Consider the following 26,289-nt stretch of genomic DNA (forward strand, 5'->3'; position numbering starts at 1 on the left):
AGAATCGGGGATTAAAGCTGGGTACACACTATAAGATTATGCCCGACAATGCTAATGACTAGACAGATTCAGACTGACCAAAACGATCCCGATATACAGCGTACACACTGCCCAATAGTCGATTAGTTCTAAACGACCCGTTTGATTGCAAATTGACTTGCCAAAATTGTGTTTCCGTACAAACTATCAGATGATTGTGCTTTCAGTCTGGAAAATCACAATATTAGCCATTACAGTATTGCTATTGTATTGAGTAAACACTAGTTACATACACAGCTGCTGCACTCTACTATTGATACTGTTAGTTCTACTCTGTGTATTATACCTGCGAGAATGGATAGTGAAAAAGCTGTTGCTGCCTACAGCATATGGTCACTACAGTGAGATTCCTGTGGGCTCAGAATAGGAGAGAGAGAAGGGCCCTTATCCATAGGAGCTGCTAAGGAGAGAGGACCTCATTCAGAGTCAATCACTTGCTGCAAGCGATCGCTCTGAATGAGAGCGGACGCTTACTTTTTTCAACTGCCGCCTCCTGGTCGATCGCTAGGCTGTGGGTTACCACCCACAGCTCTTGCGATCGACCAGGGTGATGGTCGTGATGGTCTTGGACCATCGGGGCTTGTGACTAAGGTTGGGTCTCGTCAACCACAAGCCCCAGGGAGCTTCCTGCTCTGATCGAGCAGGAAGCTCCCCACTAACATCATTGCTGATGTCAGTGCTGCCGCCACCAAACGGCAAGCGTTCCGTCTGGAACGCCTCCATTTGGCCGGCCAAGCCCCCTGCCCGCCTCCAAATGGGGCGAGCTGTCGCTCACTATCGACAGCTTGCCCCCTGTGGTGAGAGACCCGTAGCAATGGAGCGCCCTGTCACATATGCCCCTATTACACCAGATCACAGAAAATAATCCTGATGACTACAGGAATTTTCTGCAAATGGATGACCCCACCTTCCAGGAGCTGCTGCAACTGGTCACACCCTACATAGAGGAGAAAGACACCTATTTGCAGAGAGCCGTACCTGCAGAACAACGCCTGGTGGCTGCCATGTGCTTCCAGGCTACTAGAAGGTCTCTGGCAGTCCTCAAGTTTAGCACCTTCAACTCACTGCAAGCTCTTGGCCTGGTCATACCTGAGACGTGCCAAGCCATCATCCAGGTGCTTAAACCTCAATATGTAAAGGTGAGTACAAAATAGAAAACACAAGCAGTGTATTAACACCTGAGAGGCTATGCAGTGGGCCCACTCCTCTGAACAGTGGGGCCCTACCCAGCCCCACATCTTACCCTGTGCTGGCAAGTGGGTCTCTCCTTTGTGGCACCATCATCCTATTTGGGAAGATGGGGATTGTACACCAGAGAGCAAAGACTCTGGCACAGTGCCAGACTATTTGCCTTCACTTTGCAGTGTAATCTTCCCGAAGATGCCACTGGGAAGATGGCACAGCGGAGGAGGGGGGACTTGGGTTTGCCGGTACAAGGTACATATACTCTGGGTGCAGGGTGTGTAATGTGGGGCTTGCCTGGATCCAGGGTCCCATGTGCTCCCCACACCCTGCACACATTATAAATATGCCTATGGGTCAAAGCGGTAAAAACTGTCCTCACTGGACGGTGTATAACTAAATCCCAACTTGCTACCGCTTGCTGGATTGGAAGTTCTAGAACCCGGGGAAGGGACTTCAACTAGAGCTCTAATATGATCTTTTCTGCAGCCTTCTGCTACCTCTCCTCCATTTCCCTAAGTTTGACGGTCACATGTGTCCCAATGACGTCCACAGATTCAGTCCGCCTACTGAGGGCTGCTCTGGCATCTGCCACCATTCAGGGTCACTGCTGCTTACCCCTCCTAATGGGCTGGACAGTGACAGGAGATGGGATGACTAATGTGGGCGGTGTGAGAGTTTGTGTTGGAGCAGGTGTGGGAGCTGTAGGTACATCTGAAACTAGAAGATTCTCTTCTGGTTCCTCTTGCAATCCAGTAAACCAAACCTGCTAATCTCTAATTACAATAGGTGTCAGAGGAATGTCAAATGGATGTTAGTCCACACAGATGTCCTTAACCAGGATGGTAGGATTATTTGGAAACAGCGGTGTACACAGGGTTAACAGCAGTGTCAGCAGTAATAACAGTAGGAACAGGGTTAACAGTGGTAACAGCAGTAATGGTGGAAGCTAACGGTAACAGCAGGTCTCTACAATAGGCACATGGAGTACCAGAAAGTCACATTTTGACATGGGGCCTAAAATGAATAAATTATATGGAGGAAAGAACAGGGTAATTGTTTCACCAATTATCTTTCCTTGTCCTCAGAGGCACTGATATTACCCAAACTCCAGGAAGAACACAGGCAATTAAAATGTGGTCATTGCAATGAATCCTGATTTCTCGGCTCACATGTTGGCAAATGCTTTGTACATAAATCCGATGGCCAGCCTTGTAGTACATGGTAATGTTACAGACTGTTTTGGCTGATATAGGGTATATGTGCAAAAAAAAAAAATGCATACAGAGAGGTGGAGACTGAAGATGGTTATAGAGGTGGAGTCGGATGCAAGTGGCAATGTGGATGGTTCTTGTTCATCATAATGCGCATGCACCAAAGAAAGAAATTGGCAACTGCGCATGCATCAAATCAGATTTAAGCGCACGGACAAAGCTCACAAGTGCGTACAGATTGATCTGTCCTTTGATGGACCACACTATCATGAAATGGGTGCTACTGGGCAGTAACTGGGAGGCGACAATGAGATCGCACGGAACTGATCCATCCTATGGCAGTGTTGGCTGCCTTCAGTGCTTATTCACAGCATACTGATAGGCTGATTCTAATAATGTCGACTGCAGATGTCAGAACAATGGGTGGGCTAAAATTCTACACGTGGTCGCGCAACTTATTAGTATACACCAGGGGTGGGGAACCTTTTTTCTGCCGAGGGCCATTTTGATATATATAACATTATTTGCGGGCCTAGTCCAGGCCACGCCCCCTCCTTGTGACATCAGACGGGGGCGGGGCAACAATAGTCAGTGATTACAGCAATACCCGGAGCATTCTGAAGATGCTCCGGAGAGCTGTAAGGGCAGCGGTGTGACCGTATGAAGCGTCCTAAGGATGCTCTAGGTAGCACTGCTGCATAGTTTCTGGCTGCAGGGTACCATCTAAGCACCCTGCTAGCCAGATGAGGCTAGCAGAAAAAATCTCCAAGGGCCAGACCAAATGATTCCGGGGGCCTTATACGGCCCCCGGGCCTGAGGTTCCCCACTCCTGGTATACACGGACAGATTCTCGCAATACCATAATGTAGTAAGCAGGCAGCTGCATCCAGACATAGAAGCTACATCAGAATAAGTATCTGATCCAATGTGCGCAATTAGCACCATTTAATCAAGAGTCACAATGTTAAATGGTACTTTAATATTTCTAAGTTTTATACCAGAAATGTCCCCTATTACTATATGTTATCACCGCAGACTACAAATAGTTTCTCAAGGTTCACTGTAACATACATTGCCGAAGGGTCAGTACATTTGTAGCAATGTAATCATACCTTGTTACTCTTGTTCCACACGACATGATTAAGTTTAACTTATGTGAGAACAATGAGAAGGTGTTATCTGAGTTCAGGGCTAATGAGTGACTTGGACATTCTCATATTTTCAGTGAGCAATGCACATTAATTGTATGACCTGCATTACTCACCTCACACACCTTCTCGTGCTATATGTCATATGTTAGTGTCACTTCAGCTATTTTTATATGTGAAGCACTGTTGATATTGACAGCATGATTAGTTGACTGCTCTTATTTAGGGAGTGCCAGTGTATTCCTCTAGGTGAGAACACTCCTGTAAATAGAGAACACTACTAGTAGTCACTACAGGGAGGAGAGATTAACAGATAAGTTAAAAACACATTGTGTTGTATGCAGTTCAGAGATTGACAATCATTTATGTTGACACTGCATATGTCGGAACCCAGCACCAGTATGCACCTCTGCAGGAAGGGGGGGAGGGTGGGGGGGTTCTACAGTGGTTCATCGGCAGCCAAACTGTGAAATGTGCCCCCGCTAAAGTGCAAAGTAGTTTGACCCAGAGGGGATCAGGCAAAGCCAGGATTTAAGTAATGGCATTTATTATTATTTTTATTATTAATTATTGTTTATTTATATGGCACCACAAATAAGTGACCAGTGACTTACAACACAATACAGGGCAGGACAAGGATATGGATAATATACATTGCTACATTAGCAACCATAACACCCAAATAGCAACAGCATAAGCAAACAAGTGTTAGGTGGTGCCCTAGTGGGGAGTAAGGAGTAGATGAAAATAAAGTAAAGAGAAGCACAAGAGGGTAGAGGGCCCTGCTCGTGACAGCTTACATTCTAAAGGAGAAGGGCAGACAAACAGGCGTGACACAGATGGGGTAGACAGGGAGAAAGGAGCATGTAGCAGGAGGTTAGGATGAGAGCTGGAAGGATTTGATGAATTAGTGGGTCATGAGAGCCCGTTTGGATTGTGGAGAGTCGGATGGGGAGAGGGAGAGAGTTCCAAAGGTGGGGAGCAGCACGGGCAAAATGTTGGAGGCGGGAGTGGGAGGAAGTAATCAGTTGGCATGAGAGGCGGTGTGCATTTGTTGAATGAAGAGGGCGGCCAGGAGAGTGAAGGGATATGTGGTCAGAGATGTAAATAGGAGAAGAATGAGTGAGGGCTTTGTAAGCAAGTGTAAGAACCTTGAATTGGGTTCTGAAGGGGAAGGGGATCCAGTAGAGGGCTGGTAGGAAAGGGGAGGCAAGATGAGCCGAGCAGCAGCATTGAGGACAGACTGGAGAGAAGAGAGGTGGGAGATGGGGAGGCCAGATAGGCTATAGTAGTCCAATCTGGAAATGACCAGTGAGTGTATGAGGGTTTTAGTAGCATCCTGGGTAAAAAAAAAAAGGGTCTGATCTTGGAAATATTTTTGAGATGGAAATGACAGGACTTCAAGAGGTGCTGGATATGTGGTTTAAATTAGAAGGAGGTGTCCAGGATAACTCCAAGACAGCGCACTTTGAAGATGTCATTACATTTGTTAAATTATACAGACACCACAGGCTATGGAGATGCGACAATTGTGAAAATATAGGGATTACAAGAGATATCAATGATTTCTCTGTGGAATCCCTGTTGTTAAACAGAAGCAAGCCGTGATAACCCTATGGGCTCTATTTATTAACATTATTTTTACTAAAATAAAGTGAAAAAGGGTGTTTTCACATTATTTTAGTTTCACCTACAGTTACTAAAGGGCAATTGGAGTAGAATTCGTAAAATTCTACTCCAACCCTTAAGTATCACTTATTTTTAATAAGCAGATCGCATTTCCCATAATTGTAATGGGAAATGTGATCCGACCAAAGTTACAAAAAATAAATTGTAAAAAAATACTGGAGAAAGCCCTGTGATAATAACGCCACCTGGAGGGGGCGTTATCCAGGGTCTCCCCCGGTTACCAGACTCCTGCCCTGCTCTAACGGGGAGAGCCTGGAGCCAGCCCCAGTAATCAGCTGTGTGGTCTAAACAGACCACACGCTGATGCTGTGTAAAAAAAAGTAAAAAAAAAAATTAACTTACCTGACCGGTGGTCGGGGCTCCGGTGATGTCTCCCCTCCGGTCAGCTGGTCTCCCATGCTGCACTGCGTCCCGGTCATCAGGTGATCGGGTCCCAGTGCAGTATGGGATATCACCTGACCGGAGGACATGGAAGACATCACCGGAGCCTGGACCATGCAGGTAAGTGTAATTAAGGGAGAGGGGGGGTCCACAATCGCAGGAGCAGGGCTTACCGATTGGGGCGGGGCTTAGCGCCGGGGAGAGGGGTAGCAGCGGCGGCCGGTCGGCGCATGCGCGGGGCACTAGTAGTGGTATTTTTTTGCGAAAATCCTGTGACTAGTGTGCGGATGGATCCTTTATTGCAAGCTCTGTCCCTGCAAGGGATTTGTAGTAAATCCCTGTGATATTGCCTAAACTCGCAATGCGAATTCAGGTAATATCACACTACAATCTGCATTACAAATGCGGATTGCAGTAAATAGAGCCCTAAGTCACTCATTCAATGAACTAGGCTGTTGCTAGTGCCAGTTCTGATTGTACTCTACATTTAGTAAAAGTAGGTGCTGCTGTGACACTATACCATTGTGTTGCATATATATCACAGACTACTGTATATTATGCTTGAGAACCAAAACTGAATTTCATTTCATATTTCTTTACGTTTTTAAAAAAGTATTTTCCTGTAAATAACTCTCCCCACCTATGTGCACCACCTGATGACAGAAAATGTTTGGTTTAGCAATCACAGTAAAATGGGAATTGTTGCAAAACAATGGGAGAAGTAGTAGATTAAATTACATGTGCTTTCTACTTGTTCTAGAAACATACTTGCCTACGGAATGGCCAGGAGGAGCGGGTAAGTCTCCTGGAACGTCTTCAAACAACAAAGGGTGAGAGTCCTTTCCTTGGTTGGTAGGTGTGTGGGTGTGATATCGTGAGCTGTACCATCTGCTTCATTGATTATGATATGCTTCTTGTTAAATGACTCCTGGCATGTCTAGTATTAAGCTCAATCAAGTTTCTCACATGCTTGAATGAGAAGCAAAACCATTGATGGTGTATTAGTAACCTAATTAGCTCACTGGGACAGATGTGCACACATGTACCGAATGAAGATTTATTTTCTACATTTGTACTTTTCAATCAAAACGTTGTCGTGTAGAACAGTTGAAACACATAATAGAACAGCAGACACCTCTTATCAGGGAAGCATTTGTCTTTTCCAGTACTTAACACTTAAGCTGCATACACACACGATTTTTTTAATGATTATCGTTAATTGATGGCAAAAATCGTTCACTTTCTGAGTCAAACGATGAACGATTATCGTTCATGCGCGTTCACGTTTGTAGTTTGTCGTTTGTAGTTTGTCGTTCAGTCAGACTTGTCAACTCAACGATTTACATTAAGGGAATATGCAAAAATCGGTTGTAGTTCATAAAAATCGTTCATGACATTTAGTAAATGAACAACTTTAGTAAACGATTTTAGTAAATTTTTACAAGGGAAAAAATCGTTTACTCAAATCGTTCATTAAAAAAATCGTTGTGTGTGTATGCAGCTTTACCTTTTACTTATGCTTAATTAATTGAGCCAAGGTAAATTAAATTAAACAGTAAGTGAGAAATAGTGGACAAGACAAAAGTCTTACTGATGCAAGTGGCCACATTAACATGACAAGCAACAAACACACAGTGAAAGGTTACAGCCTGGCACATAGTATTTAATTTGTCGATATTTAATGTAGGAAGGTGAACTGTTAATTGGGAGACAGCATGGTACTATATTATTAATATACAGGATTTAATTACCTACCAAGCCCAACTTTGTGCCCTGACTCAGATGTCTACTGAAGGCTGAATACTGACATTACATTTTTATCTAACAGGATAATACGAGGTGACCAGCGCCTTCAAATATAAAATATTTTAAATTAAATAGGGATGGAAATTACAGCAGAGGAATACTATGAGGAATCAATGTATGAACCAGAATAATATTCACCTTTTATCAGTCAAATAAGATATAAGCAAAAACCATGGTTGAAAACCTGATGTGGAGGGACACTCTATAATCTTGTGAAGCAGGGCCCAGTCTGTCTTTCCATTTCCAGGGACACCAATCAGCTCTGTTACTGCATTGTTACTGAAATACCCCTTTCCCAAATCGCTCAGTCATAGCAATTTCCACATAGAAAGAAATGGGTAATACCAGACGTAATTTCCCGGAGTGCGCGTGTAGAACCCCCCACTGCGCTTTGGACTGTGATCACAGTGACTACACAGACCCATCGCAAAGTGTTTGACAGGAAGTACCGTTTAGGCGAGGTGAGGGGGTGGTTGACAAAGGAACCAGTATGAAATACTGCCGGCCGCATGGCCTTCGGTTCGATTCCCGGCAGCGGCAGCCCGACACTGGAACAGATCCCGGCAGCGTGAGCCCGACAGCAGTGGAAATCCCGATCATTGTAAGGTAAGTATAGACTAACCTAACCTTACCCCCCTAACCCTCCTTAGGGGTGCCTAACCCTAACCTCCCCTGTAAGTGCCTAACCCTAACCCCCCCTTCCCCCCTGCCTAAACCTAAGTCCCCTGGGGGGGTGCCTAACCCTAAGTCCCCCCCAGGGGTGCCTAACCCTAACCCTCCCTCCCCCTAGTCTAACCCTAACCCTCTTGGGGGGGTGCCTAACCCCAAGTCCCCCACGGGTGCGCTAAACCTAACCCTCCCCGCGCGGCTATCCGCTCGCGGCGCCCAGCATCCCTTCGATCGGGATGCCGGGTGCCGGTCTCCCGGCGTCAGTGAAATGAGCGGCGCCGACATCTAGACGCCAGGCATTTCACCCTCGCCAGGATATGACAGTTGGGAAGCCGGCTGTCAGTTTAATGTCAGTTGGCTTCCTGATTGCATCCTGTTGACAAAAGGCAAGCGCGCCAGTGCGTTTGAATGCCGTTGCAGGGGCGTACATAAATTAGCCTCTGCGAGCAGTACGCAGTGCAAGCTTGGGCTTGCACTGTGTACAATGAGGTTGGCAATATCTGAGTAAGGTCAGACCTTGCGCAAGTGTGTGTGAGGCTCAGATCGTACTCAATGTTACAGATGGTTTCACAGTTTTGTTAAGTATTACGGATGTGTGTAAGGTGAGGTGGGCGTCCTTATGTTAGGCTGCGTATGGCATTGTGATTGCAATCATTATCATATCTTCGCAGTCAGACTGCATGTGAACTGAATATGCTGCGTTACTAGGGTGGAAAGTCTAAACAGCAAATTACACTACAAAGCAGTATTGTAAATAGGTGAATTATGACTTTCTTACTGCATAAACTATGCAGAAGCACCATTTGGACCTTGCAGTAATTGTACCACAAAAGTGATTATTTAGCGGCCGCTCGTTCGTTCCGAGCGATGTTCGCACATCTGCGCATGCGTACGGATTGTAATACGCATGCGTGAACCAGTCAGTGCGGCTGAAAATCGTGTGCTCACTAAATAGCGAATGCCTGCTATTTTGAGTGACAGAATGAGGCGTATATGGGTGGTAACAGGGGAAGGTGCTTGAAAAAGGGGAGTGGAGATCAGAACGCAGGCGTGCCTAAAGGTCAAAACGGGCGTTTTAAGGGTGTGCATAATTAATAAAGCAGCGTCATTGACCACGTCACTTGGTTGTTTTATAGTCAGAACTGCTCGCAAGATTGCGGTAGGAAAAACCAACCACAAGAATAGCGAGCAGTTCATACGCTGTTCAATGTACTCGATTAATCTAATAAATAGCGGACATGACGTATGATGCGAGCAGCCAGGGGGCATTTTTTACAAAAAAACGTCCGCATGTTTTGTTCGCTCGTTCAGACATGGAGGCGTCAACAGACCGCAAAGAGCGAACGGTTAATTTAAATAGCCACCCCCTTTTTCTGAACGAGCAAGCGCAAATAGCGTCCGGCTCTGAATCAGACCCTGAAACTCTGCTTCTAATCCTAATGTCAATGTCCTTCTGACTTTTGCACAAGTCACTTTGTCTACTGTACTTTGCTCCAAGAGCCAAAATCAGGTCAGAGTAGACTAGTGAAAGGTCATCTGGGCATGGAGGAAATAGTGACGGTAAATAATCAGCCTTAATAAAAATACAAATAGCAAAGTTGAGTTGAGAACTTTTACTCTCTTTAGGCCCTTCTTGCTGCTATACATTATAGGCTCTATTTATTATCATTATTTTTACTAAAATAAAGGGAAAAAGGGTGTTTTCACACCCGTTTCACTTTATTTTAGTTTCACCTAAAGTTACTAAAGGGCAATTGGAGTAGAATTTGTAAAATTCTACTCCAACCCCTAATTATCACTTATTTTTAGTAATCAGATCACATTTCCCATCATTGTAATGGGAAATGCGATCTGCCTGGAAGTTACTAAAAATAAATTGTGAAAAAAATACTAGGGGAAAGCCCTGTAATAATAACGCCACCTGGAGGAGGGAGTCGCAATCGTGGGGGTGGGGCTTAGCAACAAGGGCGGGGCTTAGCGGCAAACCATCGCCGCATGCACGGGCACTTGTCACTGTATTTTCTATGAAAAAAACGTGATAAGTGTGCGGAGGGGATTCGCAGGCTTTATCGCTAGCTCTGTCCCTGCAAGGGATTTTTAGTAAATCCCTGTGATATTAGCTGAATTCGCAATGCGAATTCAGTCGGTAATATCACACTACAATCTGCTTTCAAAGTGATGTTTGTAGTAAAGAGAGCCCTATATGAGTGCTGATTGAAAAGTAAAAAATTAAAAAGAAAAATAATTTTTTTAATCAGAATCAGATGACTCCACAGGATCTGAACATTTTTCTTTTTCAAAGTAACGTCCTTCACATTCAATACATTTTTTGCAGCGTTTCAACAACTATTCAAAGACGCGCACTAGACTGTTTTTTTACATCAGCGAGTTCAAACCATAATTATCACAAGTGAATAGGCCCTTAGGGGCCTGTTCATCAAAACATAATTATCACTTGTGATAATTACGGTTTGAACTCGCTGCGAGTTCAAACACAGTTTAGAAGGCATTCATCATGCCTCCTCCACTAAACTAACTGAAGGGGAGCAAGAGAAAAGTCTCTCACTTTTTCAGAAGTAAGAGACTTTTCTCCTGCTCCCCTTCAGTTCTGTGATGAGCGCCTAAACTGGAGCAGGAGAAGAGAACCTGCCTTCCTCCTCTCACCTATGTGCCCGCCCACCCCCCACCCATTAAGCACACTTGCCCGAGTGCAGCTCGCCCGCCCACCCGCAAAGCTGCACTTCACTTCATCATCTGTTGACAACTTATTTCCGCGCAGTTGATTTTTCAGGGTTGGGAATGCCCAGAAATCACAGGGCGCTAAGTCTGAGCTATATGGAGGGTGTTCCAGTGCTGTCCCATTAATTTCAGTCAGTGCCGCCAATGCAACAGCAGCGACATGTGGCCGGGCATTGTCTTGGAGGAGCAAAAACCACTGTTTCTTCAGCAAATGTGGTCTTTTCTTCCTCATGGCCCCACGCAAATAGGTTTTCAGGACGTTTGCATAGTAGTCACCATTAACTGTCTGTGCACAGGGAACCCAGTGCTGTAGGTTCATACCGTGCACATCAAAGAACAGCAGAAGCATGACTTTACACGCCAAAGGAATCACATAGAATTTTTTGGGCGGAGGCGAATTTGCTTGTTTCCATACACTGGACTGTTGTTTGGATTCCGGATCATAAAGACAAATCCACGATTCATCACGTCACAATAGATGTCAGGAAATCGGGTATTCTCTCTGACATTCGAACGGTGTTCTTGCACGATTCAACTTGTCATCGCATCTGCTCTTCTGCAAGATTCCTGGGGACCCACCTGGCATAAAGTTAACCTCTTGCTTCTACCACCTAAATACTCCAGCACAGCTAATTGTTTCTCCACCCTATGCTTGCCGTAACATTTCATGAGTTTTATTTCCGCTTTTACCAAGTTTAACACAAAATTCAATCACACATATCTGACGTACTCTCACAGAAACGTCTTCCTCATCCACCATGACAAAACGTACGCAGATCTTGCTCTCGCACAGTAAGTGCATATTTTGTCTCGCTTTGTGCACATAAAGTTATGGTTGTCATCACTTCTTGCATGGATAATTCTGTATCTTTGTCTAGCAGAAAGACGAGATTGCAAAGAAACAGGTTCCACAACTTATTTTGAAAAGAATCACTTTGACTGACTGTTTAAATACTCGCCTCAACAGCCCACATAAAATAAACATATGGTTGCAAAAGTGACGTTTCACATGGGCTCTTAAGATACATAAATGTAATTTTAAGGTGGAATATAAATATTATTCAAAGCTAGGACTAGGGGCGTGCACCGGCCACTTTTCGTGTTTTGTGTTTTGGTTTTGGATCTGGATCTTTCTTCGTGTTTTGGATCTGGATTGGTTTTGCCAAAACCACCCTTCCGTGTTTTGGGTTTTGTGTTTTGGATCTGTATTTTTTTGAAAAAAAGCATAAAAACAGCTAAAATCATAGAATGTGTTGGTTTTCTGCTCCTATGCTATTATTAACCTCAATAACCTTAATTTCCACTCATTTCCAGTCTATTCTGAACACCTCACAATAGTGTTTTTATGTCCAAAAGGTTGCACCGAGGTAGCTGGATGACTATGCTAAGCGACACGAGTGGGCAGCACAAACACGTGGCCCATCTAGGAGTGACACTGCAGTGGCAGACATGATGGCAGTTTGAAAAACTAGGCCCCAAACAGTACATAATGCAAAGAAAAAAAAGAGGTGCAAGATGGAATTGTCCTTGGGCCCTCTCACCCACCCTTATGTCATATAAACAGGACATGCGCACTTTAACAAACCAATCACTTCAGCGCCAGGGTCTGCCACACGACTGTGGCTGAAATGATTGGTTCGTTTGGGCCCCCACAAAACAAGCTGGCAATTAATCTGTCTCTGCACAAACTGGCTCTACGGAGGCAAGATGTCGTCCTCATCCTCCTCATTCACCGATTCCTCACCCTCTTCAGTGTTGTGTACATCCTCATCCTCACAGAGTATTAATTTGTCCCCGCTGGAATCCACCACCACAGATCCCTCTGTACGTTCTGGAGGCTGGTCTCCCTGGAAGAGTTGATAATTCATGAACATCATCTTCTCCACATTTTGTGGAAGCAACCTCCTACGCCTTTCGCTGACGAGGTTCCCGGCTGCGCTAAACACTCTTTCGGAGTACACACTGGAAGGGGGGGCAACTCAGATAAAATAGAGCCAGTTTGTACAGGGGCCTCCAAATTGCCTCTTTTTCCTGCCAGTACAGGTATGGAGTGTCTGACATGCCTACTTGATGCTGTCACCGATGTAATCCTTTAACAGACAGACGCACGTTTGTCGCTGCTGCTTTGAGGATGCAGGTGCGTCTACAGCCCACACAATTCACAAAGACAGAAAAACGGATTCATTATCATAAGGTAGTAAATCGGTTTTCCAAAGCGGCCACAAATACAGTCGGTTTGAGTGTGACTAAGAAACAGCCCCACTGTGGCTAATAGGGCAAATGACACAAGAATGTCAACATTACTGGGTACTAATAACAGTATAAAATTAGTCTATGTAATTATATTTGTCATCAATTCACCTTTTGTGATTCAGAATGTGAGTTTGCACAATATAAGATGAGTTCATGTGATGGCAAAGCCATGTACAGTAATTACTAATTAGTCATTTTACATGTATTAGATAATGGATTATTTTCAAAGTGACCTAAATAACTCAGATGTTGAAATCTTTCTTATAGACCAACTAGAACATTCAGTATAATAAACAAGATAACAATAGCGAGAACATACAATAGTAAATTAATTACACCATACCCTTATGTCTTTACTGCTTTTTATTTCATTAATAACATGTATTTGTAAAGCACTATGGAGGATGCTGGCACTATACAATCAATTCACTTCATAATTCAGCACAAATAGGAATCAGTTTGTTAGTTGTAATTACTGTATATATCCACTATCAGAAATTACAGCTAGGAAAGACGTATATAGACAGATGTCAGTGCTTTTCACGGAAGGATATGGTTTTTTTGCTAATCAATTTGCCTGATTTATGTGACATTATAGCTGTGCTGCTGTTTGGCCTCATGTGGCAATACACTCATGCTGTATGTATTAAACATCCCACATGCTCATTCCCCTCACTGATTGTTTTCTTTAATATACAAAACTAACAGCAATGCTATAGAAATGGTCCTGTGATTAAATGATTTCAGATGCTCTTATGCTGGCCATACACCTGCACTATCAGCTTAAGATATGATTCACATACGATTCCCCGGAGCTCCCTGGCAGTCCCGGGCAGCATGATTTGTTGTTTTTTCATTGCACACGATCTGTTGTACGATTGATCGTGTGCCAAATGCACACATCACCGAAAAGTAATTGAAAAGACATAAATGGACACGGTGCATCGCATGCACAAAATAAACGGTACAATCCGCACACGATACGATGGATAATATGGGCTGCACATCTGATCATAAGTCCCGTTTTAGGAGCTGCGGGAGTGCACATCGGACTGTATCCTACTCCAAAAATAGACTCGTCGAAAATCGGACAAATTGGCCCGAAATCGTGCTGGTGTATGGTCAGCATTAGATTATCTGAAAATGTTTAAATAGCACTGTAATTAAACATGCTGTGAGTATTGTAAAAATAGAACTTTTACCTAGCTTTTGTATTAAAATGATAGATGCATCTTTGCTGGTCAGTTCAATGGTAATAGTTTAGCTGAAAGGACTTACCGGACACGGCTTACCATGCTATCTCTTGCTTCTTATCATGGCTCCAACCCTTAGGGATGACCATAAACCTTTGATGGTTAGCAACCCACACACATGGCGTGACCTACTCAACCATGCCAACCCTCATCATAGCACTGCTCAGTTTATGCCCCCCTTCTATTATTCACCCACTGTGTGTCACAGCAGGAATGCCCATCAATCAGGGGCGTATCTATAATAGGTGCAGGGTGTGCGGGGAACACGGGCCCCTGGGTCCAGGTGGGCCCCGCACCGCACACCCTGCACCCATAATATTACTTACCTCTCCGGAGTCCCACGTCGGCACGGGGGTCCGGTGCTGTAGAACAACTGGAAAATGGCTGCACCGGCCATATTCCCGGCGTTTTCGCATGCGCAGTACAGGGAAAATGGCTGACGCGGCCATTTTCCCAGTGACCTGTGCATACATTACAGACTCTGGACACACTCTAGTGCCCAGAGTCTATAACTCTGGTGCTGGCCGCGCACAGCTCAGTGCGCTGCCGGGCGGAGAGGAGAGGGCCCGCATCGGAGACTGCACACGGGCCCCCTCCTCTCCAGAAACGCCCCTGCCATCAATGGTTTCAAACCATCAGTTGTTTTTTGTCTGTAGTTTCATGTCATCAATGTAATGCACCAATGGTCTTGATGATGAACCCTTTGATGGCCACCCCCATTCACTTTTTCTACAGTGGCAAACAATTAACACTTCTAGTTTCTTTCAACCTATGGTCAGCTGACCACAAACATCACAGTTGACGGTCAGTTGTTTCAAATTGGCAATGCCTATATAAGCTGCTCTGCTGACATTGGCTAGTCCTCACTCTTCTTCTTTCTGATTTGGCACTTCACAGTCCGCTAATTTACCAGAACTTGGCTCACCTACTGTAATACATCTTCTCCATAACTTATTGGGACCCCATATCCTATAGTTAACTAGCTTGTCATGCCAGTGGCTACGTCAGAGAGCTACTGTACAGCCTGCAGATCATCCAGCAGTGAAGCCCAAATTTTATTGAGGGCCTCCCTTGTGAGTCCATTTGACTCCACACGTGTGCCAGCACTACCTTTTTAACTACCTTTAACTGGCAATAAGAAATCCTCTATCCCCAGATTCCTCTTCATAGTAGCTGTGACAGCGGCTCTCCAGTAGACATGCTTAACCTGACTTCATTTTCATTCTTAAACCATTTTGATAAATCAATTTTAAAATTCATTGGAATTTCTTGAATTTTGGAACTTTTACCAAAATCAAACAAGTTTGATAATGTCTGAGCCTGTTCCATAGTATTCTGATGTGCACATATGTGACTCATTTCACACCATTCAAGATACATTTGAAGTATCTTATCTCTTTTTTATTACAAATGGTGAACGGTAAACCTTTAATGCAAAGTGAACTTCAATAGTGAACTTCACACTGTCACAAGCCGCAGCGCTGCCAATGCTGTGCGGTGTGAACGCCGGGCAAGAGTTCGCTGAAGTCTCCTCCTTCCTCCTGTTTGGATCTGTGGTTAGCAGCATATTGTTTGCAGTTCCAGTCTTGGTTACTGCTAAGCCTCTGCACTAATTACTGCCTGTCAGGTGCACACTGATTGATTCTACTGTCTGTGCACAGCCCAGGTGCTCAATATCTGTCATTAGGGAGACTTGCTCTAGTTGGGCCCTGTTTCTGTTCAAATCCAGCCAGCCCTTCACTCCATGCCGGTGATAGCGTTTATTGTGTTCCAGTGGCATCAAGACTTCTGTTGATCTGTCTAAACTTCCAGAGTCCAGTCCTGCTGTGTTTCCTCACTACCATTTGATCCATCCAGGCGGCCCGGTCTGCATATCATCTGCTGTTGCCGCTTGTGTCATCTTGGCGGTATGGCATGCATTCCAGCATCTGGGGTACGCTACCTAGTGTACCAGTGCCAGTGTCAACTCGGCGACATAGGTCGCACTTCAGCGTCCGAAGTGCGCAAATCCCAGTACCCAGAGTACGCTGTTCTGTGTAGTGCTGCCAGTGTCATCCCGGCAGCACTTGGCGCACCCCAGTGTCATCCTGCCAAGATCACCAGCCCCCAAGGCTGCAACACGGCCTAAAGGCTGCATTACGGCCCAAAGGCCGCATCCTGCCAAGATCACCAGCCCTCAAGGCTGCTACACAGCCCAAAGGCTGCATCATGACCCAAAGGCCACATCCAGCCAAGCTCACCAGCCCTCAAGGCTGCTACACAGCCCAAAGGCTGCATCATGACCCAAAGGCCACATCCAGCCAAGATCACCAGCCCTCAAGGCTGCTACACTGCCTAAAGGCTGCATCACGTCCCAAAGGCTTCATCCTGCCAAGATCACCAGCCCTCAAGGCTGCTACATGGCCTAAAGGCTGCATCACGGCCCAAAGGCCGCATCCTGCCAAGATCACCAGCCCTCAAGGCTGCTACACAGCCCAAAGGCTGCATCATGACCCAAAGGCCACATCCAGCCAAGATCACCAGCCCTCAAGGCTGCAACATGGCCTAAAGGCTGCATTACGGCCCAAAGGCCGCATCCTGCCAAGATCACCAGCCCTCAAGGCTGCTACTCGGCCTAAAGACTGCATTACGGCTCAAAGGCCGCATCCTGCCAAGATCACCAGCCCTCAAGGCTGCTACACAGCCTAAAGGCCGCATCTCAGGCCAAAGGCTGCATCACGGCCCCGAGGCCGCATCAACCCAGCATAATCAACCGCAAGGCAACTACTCAGCCCAAAGGCTGCATCACGGCCCAAAGGCCACATCCTGCCAAGATCACCAGCCCTCAAGGCTGCTACACAGCCCAAAGGCTGCATCATGACCCAAAGGCCACATCCAGCCAAGATCACCAGCCCTCAAGGCTGCAACATGGCCTAAAGGCTGCATCACGTCCCAAAGGCTTCATCCTGCCAAGATCACCAGCCCTCAAGGCTGCTACATGGCCTAAAGGCTGCATCATGGCCCAAAGGCCGCATCCTGGCAAGATCACCAGCCCTCAAGGCTGCTACACAGCCCAAAGGCTGCATCATGACCCAAAGGCCACATCCAGCCAAGATCACCAGCCCTCAAGGCTGCAACATGGCCTAAAGGCTGCATTACGGCCCAAAGGCCGCATCCTGCCAAGATCACCAGCCCTCAAGGCTGCTACTCGGCCTAAAGACTGCATTACGGCCCAAAGGCCGCATCCTGCCAAGATCACCAGCCCTCAAGGCTGCTACACAGCCTAAAGGCCGCATCTCAGGCCAAAGGCTGCATCACGGCCCCGAGGCCGCATCAACCCAGCATAATCAACCGCAAGGCAACTACTCAGCCCAAAGGCTGCATCTAGCCTAATTACCAGTCCTCAAGGCTGTCATACAACTTCGGGACTAATTACATTCCTGCCTTCAAGACTGTGCTGGACTAGGCTCCTAGGTAATTGTCCCTACCTAACATAACTAGGGGTGTGCACCGGCCACTTTTCGTGTTTTGTGTTTTGGTTTTGGATCTGGATCTTTCTTCGTGTTTTGGATCTGGATTGGTTTTGCCAAAACCACCCTTCCGTGTTTTGGGTTCTGGGTTTTGTGTTTTGGATCTGTATTTTTTTTTAAAAAAGCATAAAAACAGCTAAAATCACAGAATTTGTAGGTTTTTCTGCTCCTATGCTATTATTAACCTCAATAACCTTAATTTCCACTCATTTCCAGTCTATTCTGAACACCTCACACCTCACAATAGTGTTTTTATGTCCAAAACGTTGCACTGAGGTAGCTGGATGACTATGCTAAGCGACACGAGTGGGCGGCACAAACACGTGACCCATCTAGGCGTGAAACTGCAGTGGCAGACAGGATGGCAGTTTGAAAAACTAGGCCCCAAACTGTACATAATGCAAAGAAAAAAAAGAGGTGCAAGATGGAATTGTCCTTGGGCCCTCCCACCCACCCTTATGTTGTATAAACAGGACATGCACACTTTAACAAACCAATCATTTCAGCGCCAGGGTCTGCCACACAACTGTGGCTGAAATGATTGGTTCGTTTGGGCCCCCACAAAACAAGCTGGCAATTAATGTGTCCCTGCACAAACTGGCTCTATGGAGGCAAGATGTCATCCTCATCCTCCTCATCCACCGATTCCTCACCCTCTTCAGTGTGTACATCCTCATCCTCACAAAGTATTAACTCGTCCCCACTTGAATCCACCACCACAGGTCCCTCTGTACCTTCTGGAGGCTGGTCTCCCTGGAAGAGCTGATAATTCATTTTGATGAACATCATCTTCTCCACATTCTGTGGAAGCAACCTCCTACGCCTTTCGCTGACAAGGTTCCCGGCTGCACTAAACACTCTTTCGGAGTACACACTGGAGGGGGGGCAACTCAGGTAAAATAGAGCCAGTTTGTACAGGGGCCTCCAAATTGCCTCTTTTTCCTGCCAGTACAGGTATGGACTGTCTGCCATGCCTACTTGGATGCTGTCACCGATGTAATCCTCCACCATTCTGTCAATGGTGACAGTATCATATGCAGTGACAGTAGACATGTCAGAAATTGTTGCCAGGTCCTTCAGTCCGGACCAGATGTCCAAACTTGGTCCTGCCTGCCCTGCATCACCGCCAGCGGGTTGCTTAGGATACCTAAGTTTTTTCCTGGCAGCCCCAGTTGCAGGAGAAAATGAAGAAGGAGCCGTTGACGTGTCACGTTCCGCTTCAGCTGACAGTGTGTTCACCAGCAGGTCTTTGCACCTCTGCAGGCTTGTGTCGGCCGGAAAGAGAGACACCACATAGGCTTTAAACCTAGGATCGAGCACGGTTGCCAAAACGTAGTGGTCTGATTTCAACAGATTGACCACCCTGGAATCCTGGCAAAGCGAATGAAGGGCTTCATCCACAAGTCCCACATGCCGAGCGGAATCGCTCCGTCTTAGCTCCTCCTTCACTTTCTCCAGCTGCTTCTGCAAAAGCCTGATGAGGGGAATGACCTGACTCAAGCTGGCAGTGTCTGAACTGACTTCACGTGTGGCAAGTTCGAAGGGCTGGAGAACCTTGCACAACACGGAAATCATTCTCCACTGCGCTTGAGTCAGGTGCATACCCCCTCCTTTGCCTATGTCATAGGTGGATGTATAGGCTTGTATGGCCTTTTGCTGCTCCTCCATCCTCTGAAGCATATAGAGGGTTGAGTTCCACCGCGTCACAACCTCTTGCTTCAGGTGATGGCGGGGCAGGTTCAAGAGTGTTTGCTGGCGCTCCAGTCTTCGGCACGCAGTCGCTGAATGGCGAAAGTGGCCAGAAATTTTTCGGGCCACCCAAAGCGTCTCCTGCACGCCCCTGTCGCTTTTCAGAAAATTCTGCACCACCAAGTTTATTGTGTGAGCAAAACATGGGACGTGCTGGAATTTGCCCAGATGTAATGCCCGCACAATATTGGTGGCGTTGTCAGATATCACAAATCCCCAGGAGAGTCTAAGTGGGGTAAGCCACTGGGCGATGATTTCCCTCAGTTTCTCTAAGAGGTTGTCGGCGGTGTGCCTCTTACTGAAACCGGTGGTACACAGCGTAGCCTGCCTTGTAACGAGCTGGCATTTCTGAGATGCTGCTACTGGTGACGCTGCTGCTGTTGCTGCGTAAGGTGATACATCTACCCAGTGGGCTGTCACAGTCATATAGTCCTTAGTCTGCCCTGTTCCACTTGTCCACATGTCCGTGGTTAAGTGGACATTGTGTACAACGGCATTTTTCAGGACACTGAGGACACTTTTTCTGACGTTTCTGTACAGTCTCGGTATCGCCTGCCTAGTGAAGTGGAATCTAGACGGGATTTGGAACCGGGGACACACTACCTCCATCAATTGTCTAAATCCCACTGCACTAATGGCGGATACCGGACGCACGTCTAACACCAACATAGCAGTCAAGGCCTCAGTTATACGTTTTGCTTCAGGATGACTGCTGTCGTACTTCATCCTCCTCGCTAAGGACTGTTGGAGGGTCAATTGTTTAGTAAAAGTAGTGGTGTTCCTACTTCCTCTCTGGGATGATGAACGACTCCCAGCAGCAGCAACAGCAGCAGCGGCAGCAGTAGGCGTAGCAATGCAGGATCCTCCGGAGGAATCCCGGATAGGAGAGTCAGTCATGCCAGTGACATGGCCTGCAGGACTACTTCCGATCCTAACTAAGGAGGAAATTGACGAGGAGGGAGTTGACGGTGTGGTTTGCAGGCGCTTGGATACAACAGGACAACGGGATTTAGGTGTCCCTGGACTGCTTACGGTCTTAGCCAAAGTTTCTGAACTTGACAGTAACTTTTTATGAACGCGCTGCAGGTGCCGTATAAGGGAGGATGTTCCTAGGTGGTTGACGTCCCTACCCCTACTTATTTCACCTTTACATATGGTACATATGGCAAGACAGTTGTTGTCCGGATTTGGATAGAAATATTGCCAGACCAAAGAGGTGGAATGTTTGGTCTTCTGCCCAGGCATGACCGTGATGGGCTTTTTCATCCCACGGACAACAACTGTCTCCCCCGGAGCCTGATTTAAACAAACCACATCACCATCAGAATCCTCCTCGCCAACTTCCTCCTCAGCGCCAGCTACACCAGTATCCTCATCCTGTTGTACTTCAACAGTGACATCTTCAATTTGCATATCAGCAAGTGGACTGTGGGTGCTCCTTTCAGCACTTGCAGGGGGCGTGCAAATGGTGGAAAGAGCCACCTCTTCCCGTCCAGTGCTGGGAAGGTCAGGCATCGCAACCACCACCACACTTGGACTCTCCTTGGGGATTTGTGATATCTTCTTAGAAAGCACAGTTCTTCGCTGTGCTTTTGCCAGCTTAACTCTTTTGATTTTTTTAGTGGGAGGAGGGCTTCCATCGTCATGTGAAGCTGAACCACTAGTCATGAACATACTAGGGATCGACCTTAGCCGTTCCTTGCCACTCCGTGTCGTAAATGGCATATTGGCAAGTTTACGTTTCTCTTCAGCTGATTTAAATGTCTTTTTCAAGGTCATTTTCCTGAACTTTGCCATTTGGGATTGTATGTGCCCTCTACTATGACATTGGGCATCGGCCTTGGCAGACGACGTTGATGGCATGTTATCGTCTATGTCATGACTAGTGGCAGCAGCTTCAGCACTAGGAGGAAGTGGTTCTTGATCTTTCTCTATTTTATCTTTATCGGAGAAAGTTTGGTCCTCCATTTATGTTATATCGATTTGATATATACGTGCGGCTAAACACAGAAAATAATTTTTTTTTTGGTTTGGACTGGAGTGTACTTTGTGGGTTACAGCACCCTTTAACGGTCAAGCCAGCCGGCCCTTTACTTATGACACAGGCGCACGCTTGGCACTACTTTGTTGATGCACGTGCGGCTACTGCGCACACAATTCACAAACACAGAAAATAATTTTTTTTTTGGTTTGGACTGGAGTGTACTTTCGGGGGTTACAGCACCCTTAACGGTCAAGCCAGCCGGCCCTTTACTTATGACACAGGCGCACGCTTGGCACTACTTTGTTGATGCACGTGCGGCTACTGCGCACACAATTCACAAACACAGAAAATAATTTTTTTTGGTTTGGACTGGAGTGTACTTTCGGGGGTTACAGCACCCTTTAACGGTCAAGCCAGCCGGCCCTTTACTTATGACACAGGCGCACGCTTGGCACTACTTTGTTGATGCACGTGCGGCTACTGCGCACACAATTCACAAACACAGAAAATAATTTTTTTTTTGGTTTGGACTGGAGTGTACTTTGGGGGTTACAGCACCCTTTAACGGTCAAGCCAGCCGGCCCTTTACTTATGACACAGGCGCACGCTTGGCACTACTTTGTTGATGCACGTGCGGCTACTGCGCACACAATTCACAAACACAGAAAATAATTTTTTTTTTGGTTTGGACTGGAGTGTACTTTCGGGGGTTACAGCACCCTTAACGGTCAAGCCAGCCGGCCCTTTACTTATGACACAGGTGCACGCTTGGCACTACTTTGTTGATGCACGTGCGGCTACTGCGCACACAATTCACAAACACAGAAAATAATTTTTTTTTTGGTTTGGACTGGAGTGTACTTTCGGGGGTTACAGCACCCTTAACGGTCAAGCCAGCCGGCCCTTTACTTATGACACAGGCGCACGCTTGGCACTACTTTGTTGATGCACGTGCGGCTACTGCGCACACAATTCACAAACACAGAAAATAATTTTTTTTTGGTTTGGACTGGAGTGTACTTTCGGGGGTTACAGCACCCTTAACGGTCAAGCCAGCCGGCCCTTTACTTATGACACAGGCGCACGCTTGGCACTACTTTGTTGATGCACGTGCGGCTACTGCGCACACAATTCACAAACACAGAAAATAATTTTTTTTTTGGTTTGGACTGGAGTGTACTTTGGGGGTTACAGCACCCTTTAACGGTCAAGCCAGCCGGCCCTTTACTTATGACACAGGCGCACGCTTGGCACTACTTTGTTGATGCACGTGCGGCTACTGCGCACACAATTCACAAACACAGAAAATATTTTTTTTTTTGGTTTGGACTGGAGTGTACTTTCGGGGGTTACAGCACCCTTAACGGTCAAGCCAGCCGGCCCTTTACTTATGACACAGGCGCACGCTTGGCACTACTTTGTTGATGCACGTGCGGCTACTGCGCACACAATTCACAAACACAGAAAATAATTTTTTTTTGGTTTGGACTGGAGTGTACTTTCGGGGGTTACAGCACCCTTTAACGGTCAAGCCAGCCGGCCCTTTACTTATGACACAGGCGCACGCTTGGCACTACTTTGTTGATGCACGTGCGGCTACTGCGCACACAATTCACAAACACAGAAAATATATTATTTTTTTAGCACTTGGGGGGAGCACCCCTGATGGACAGAGCACCCCCTGGACAACACTACAGCACTCCTTTAGGACTGGGACACTGCACAGGACTTTGGAGTGGACACAGCCCCTATGGAGAACTGACTGCACAACACAGTCCAGCCAGCCCCTATGGACTTTGAAGTAGTGGACACAGCCCCTATTAACAACAGCAGCACAGCACAACACAGCCAGCCCCTATGGACTTTGAAGTAGTGGACAACAGCAGCACTACACTACACTACACTACACTACACTACACTACACAGCCCTAACTCCCACCCTCCCTCTTCACTGTCCACAGCCGAGTGAGAAAATGGCGCCGACGCGGGTACCTTATATAGGATCCAAAACCCGCGAGACTCGGAAGGCGGGATGATGACGTTTTGCCTCGATTTCAGATCCGAGTCAGGCGGGAAAAGTCGAGCCTGACTCGGATCGGACTCGGATCGGGGGGGCTCGGGGGGGTTCGGATTTCAGAAATCCGAACCCGCTCACCCCTAAACATGACACAAACTAATTTTCTGAGTCTAATGCTGCAGTGTCCATGTTGTGTCATTTGGTCCTATTGCTTGTGAATCTATATGCATATTCTGCTACAAGCCCTTCCCTGGTATACATGAATGTGTCTGGATATGCAAGGACTGAGATGCCCACTTTGACCATCTTTAGATGCAGAAATACCACTTGGGACATCTTTAAACACATCCATCTGTCACACCATTGAAACCTTCTACAGCCCCTTGCTAGGTACAGATTCTACATCAGAGTTTGGCCTCCAATGTAGACAATAATGCATCTGAGTATAAATGAAGTGGCAAATTTTACCTAGGGGCTGCAGCCCTCCCAGTACAATCTGACAACCTAGTGACTGCCTGCAGTGGCAGTGGCCTTCCCATTGGAAGTGCTCCCTGCTAGCCACATGATGGACAGACAGTCCCAGGGGGAGGTGTTTTCTCCCCTGGGACTGCCAGTCCTGACTGAAGTAAGCAGAGAGAGCGCTTTCAATGGGAAGCCCCTCCACTGCTATAACAACAGACCTTACCATCCTCTGGGGGTTGCAACCGATGCAGTCCCTAGAGCCTGCTTGTTAATTTGTGCACACATAGCAGACATACAGACCCACCAGGAAACAGAGGTAGGAGCTGCCGCTGGTGACTTCTCAGCGACACTCCCATGGCATGCCTGTAAGACGGCCCATCTCTGTGCATCCGCATAGCCACCTCCCCTGTCACCACCGAATACATTTTCAAGATGTTACTGAGACCAGGCATCTCAATTGCAACACGGACTCTGGGCGCATGCGAGGTGCTAATCAGTTTACATTTCAGGCGTCTTTAGTCTCCAACAATGTGCTGAATGCAGAATGGCAGAAAATCCCAGTTTGAAAAGCTGTGGTTTGATATTTGTAAAAAAACAAAGCTGTGGCCATAGCAACCAGTCAGGTGTTTGTTTCACTTTTAAGCTGTACTACAGAATCTGGCTTCTCTATTCATCTCCAGCTTTTTCCTATGCAGCAGTTGATGCAAAGGTCTACATGTGTTTAAGCAAGTTTAATTCTATGGGATTTATCCAATTCTCAATGGTGTGCGGCCATGATGTTCAGCTAATCATATCACAGTAAAATACAGTACCCCAACATCAACAATTCCCCTACTTACCTCTACAGATATACTAGTGCGGTGTTAGGGCCAGATGAACAGATCTCAGTGCCCATGTTACTTGCTGGATAGTGAGGACACACAAGGCCAATGTGGCTTGCCCTCCCTAAATTATCAATTTCAATGGTAAGATTTTGGTTGTTTAGGATGATCATTTTGGGGACTACACATGTCCAAGTTGCCTTATGGAAAATGAACAAACTGGCAAACCAGGGACGATTTTGTTATTTTGGATGATTTTCCATCAGTTTTACAAACCGATCATTTACTAAAGTTAAAATTGACGGAAAAATGACAAAATACAGACTTTAGAACTGTTTATAGCACCAGAGCAAGTATCAATTTTTGTACATGGACAACAGTAGGAGCCTCAGATTTACTCATGGTCGGTTAGCAAACTGAGCAAAAACTGGCTGTAAAACATCCGTAAACCCGCCCACAAACAATAATCCTGCCTGTGACAGGTGAGTTTGGGTGAAGCACTGCACAGAGCACTATGATGGGGACTACAGCGCTGTAACCAATCAGCACATCCCCATTGCTGAGGACTTGTTGTAAGACATCTGTAAAACTAAAATTCAATATTGTTTAACTATTTAATGACCATCACCTCTAAACCCACCACCACCAGGGCTGTGTGTCCTTGGGGAGGGGGAACTTTTTTTTTTGGGGGGGGGGGGGCAGGATGGTCCCTACTGATTGCAACTCTGAGCAGACTATTTTGGAGCCGATTGCCATCATGGCAGAGGGACCCAATGCTGTGTGTCCCCCTGCTGTAGTGTCAGCCCCCTGGCTGATTCTGTCTGGTGCTGGCTAATGGGGAAAATTAGGAACCTCACATTGTGTTTTCCTCATATTTTAGAATAACAGCCCAGGCTCAGTGGTCCAGGGCTGGTAATGGAAGTGGGGGACTGCATGCAATTTCTTTCAAACTTTAACACTTTTTTAACATTTTTAACTACCAAAGCCTGCACAGATCAAAGTGACCTTTGCAGGGCTTCACCTCTGCGGCAGATTGACAGTAGTTTTGCCGTCAGATCTGCTACGTTATAGGGGTTTGAAATCTTTCAAATGACAGTAAAAACCGCTGCATAGTTAATGCTGTTTTTTTAGACTGTAATCCGACATCGATACCCATCAATGAGTTGACTAATTTCTCTGTGCAGGTATTTTTTAATATTCACAGACTTTTTGGTAAATTTGCTAACCGGCCGTTTTGTGTCTATTTCAAAACCGACAGTTAGCAAATTTACCCAAAAGTCTTGGAGTATTAAAAAATACCTGCAGAGTGTAAATGATCAATATAGGGAAAGTCTATCTGTTTTCTGTTTCTATATGCCAACTTTTTGAGTTTTG

The 26,289-nt window shown here is 46.3% G+C and overlaps 1 protein-coding gene across 1 annotated transcript in view; it reads left to right on the forward strand.

The window, feature by feature from the left end:
• Positions 1-932: 932 nt before the first annotated feature.
• Positions 933-26,289, forward strand: part of LOC148521467 (uncharacterized) — a 61,425-nt gene continuing 36,068 nt past the window's right edge. Inside the window, exons 1-2 of the mRNA XM_088475147.1 lie at positions 933-1,178; positions 1,404-1,476. Of these exons, the coding sequence (XP_088331273.1) occupies positions 933-1,178; positions 1,404-1,476 (319 nt within the window). The remainder of the gene's footprint in view (positions 1,179-1,403; positions 1,477-26,289) is intronic.

This window comes from Taudactylus pleione, unplaced genomic scaffold (genome assembly GCF_031769625.1).
Source record: "Taudactylus pleione unplaced genomic scaffold, aTauple2 ptg000162l, whole genome shotgun sequence".
Classification (NCBI taxonomy): Eukaryota; Metazoa; Chordata; class Amphibia; order Anura; family Myobatrachidae; genus Taudactylus; species Taudactylus pleione.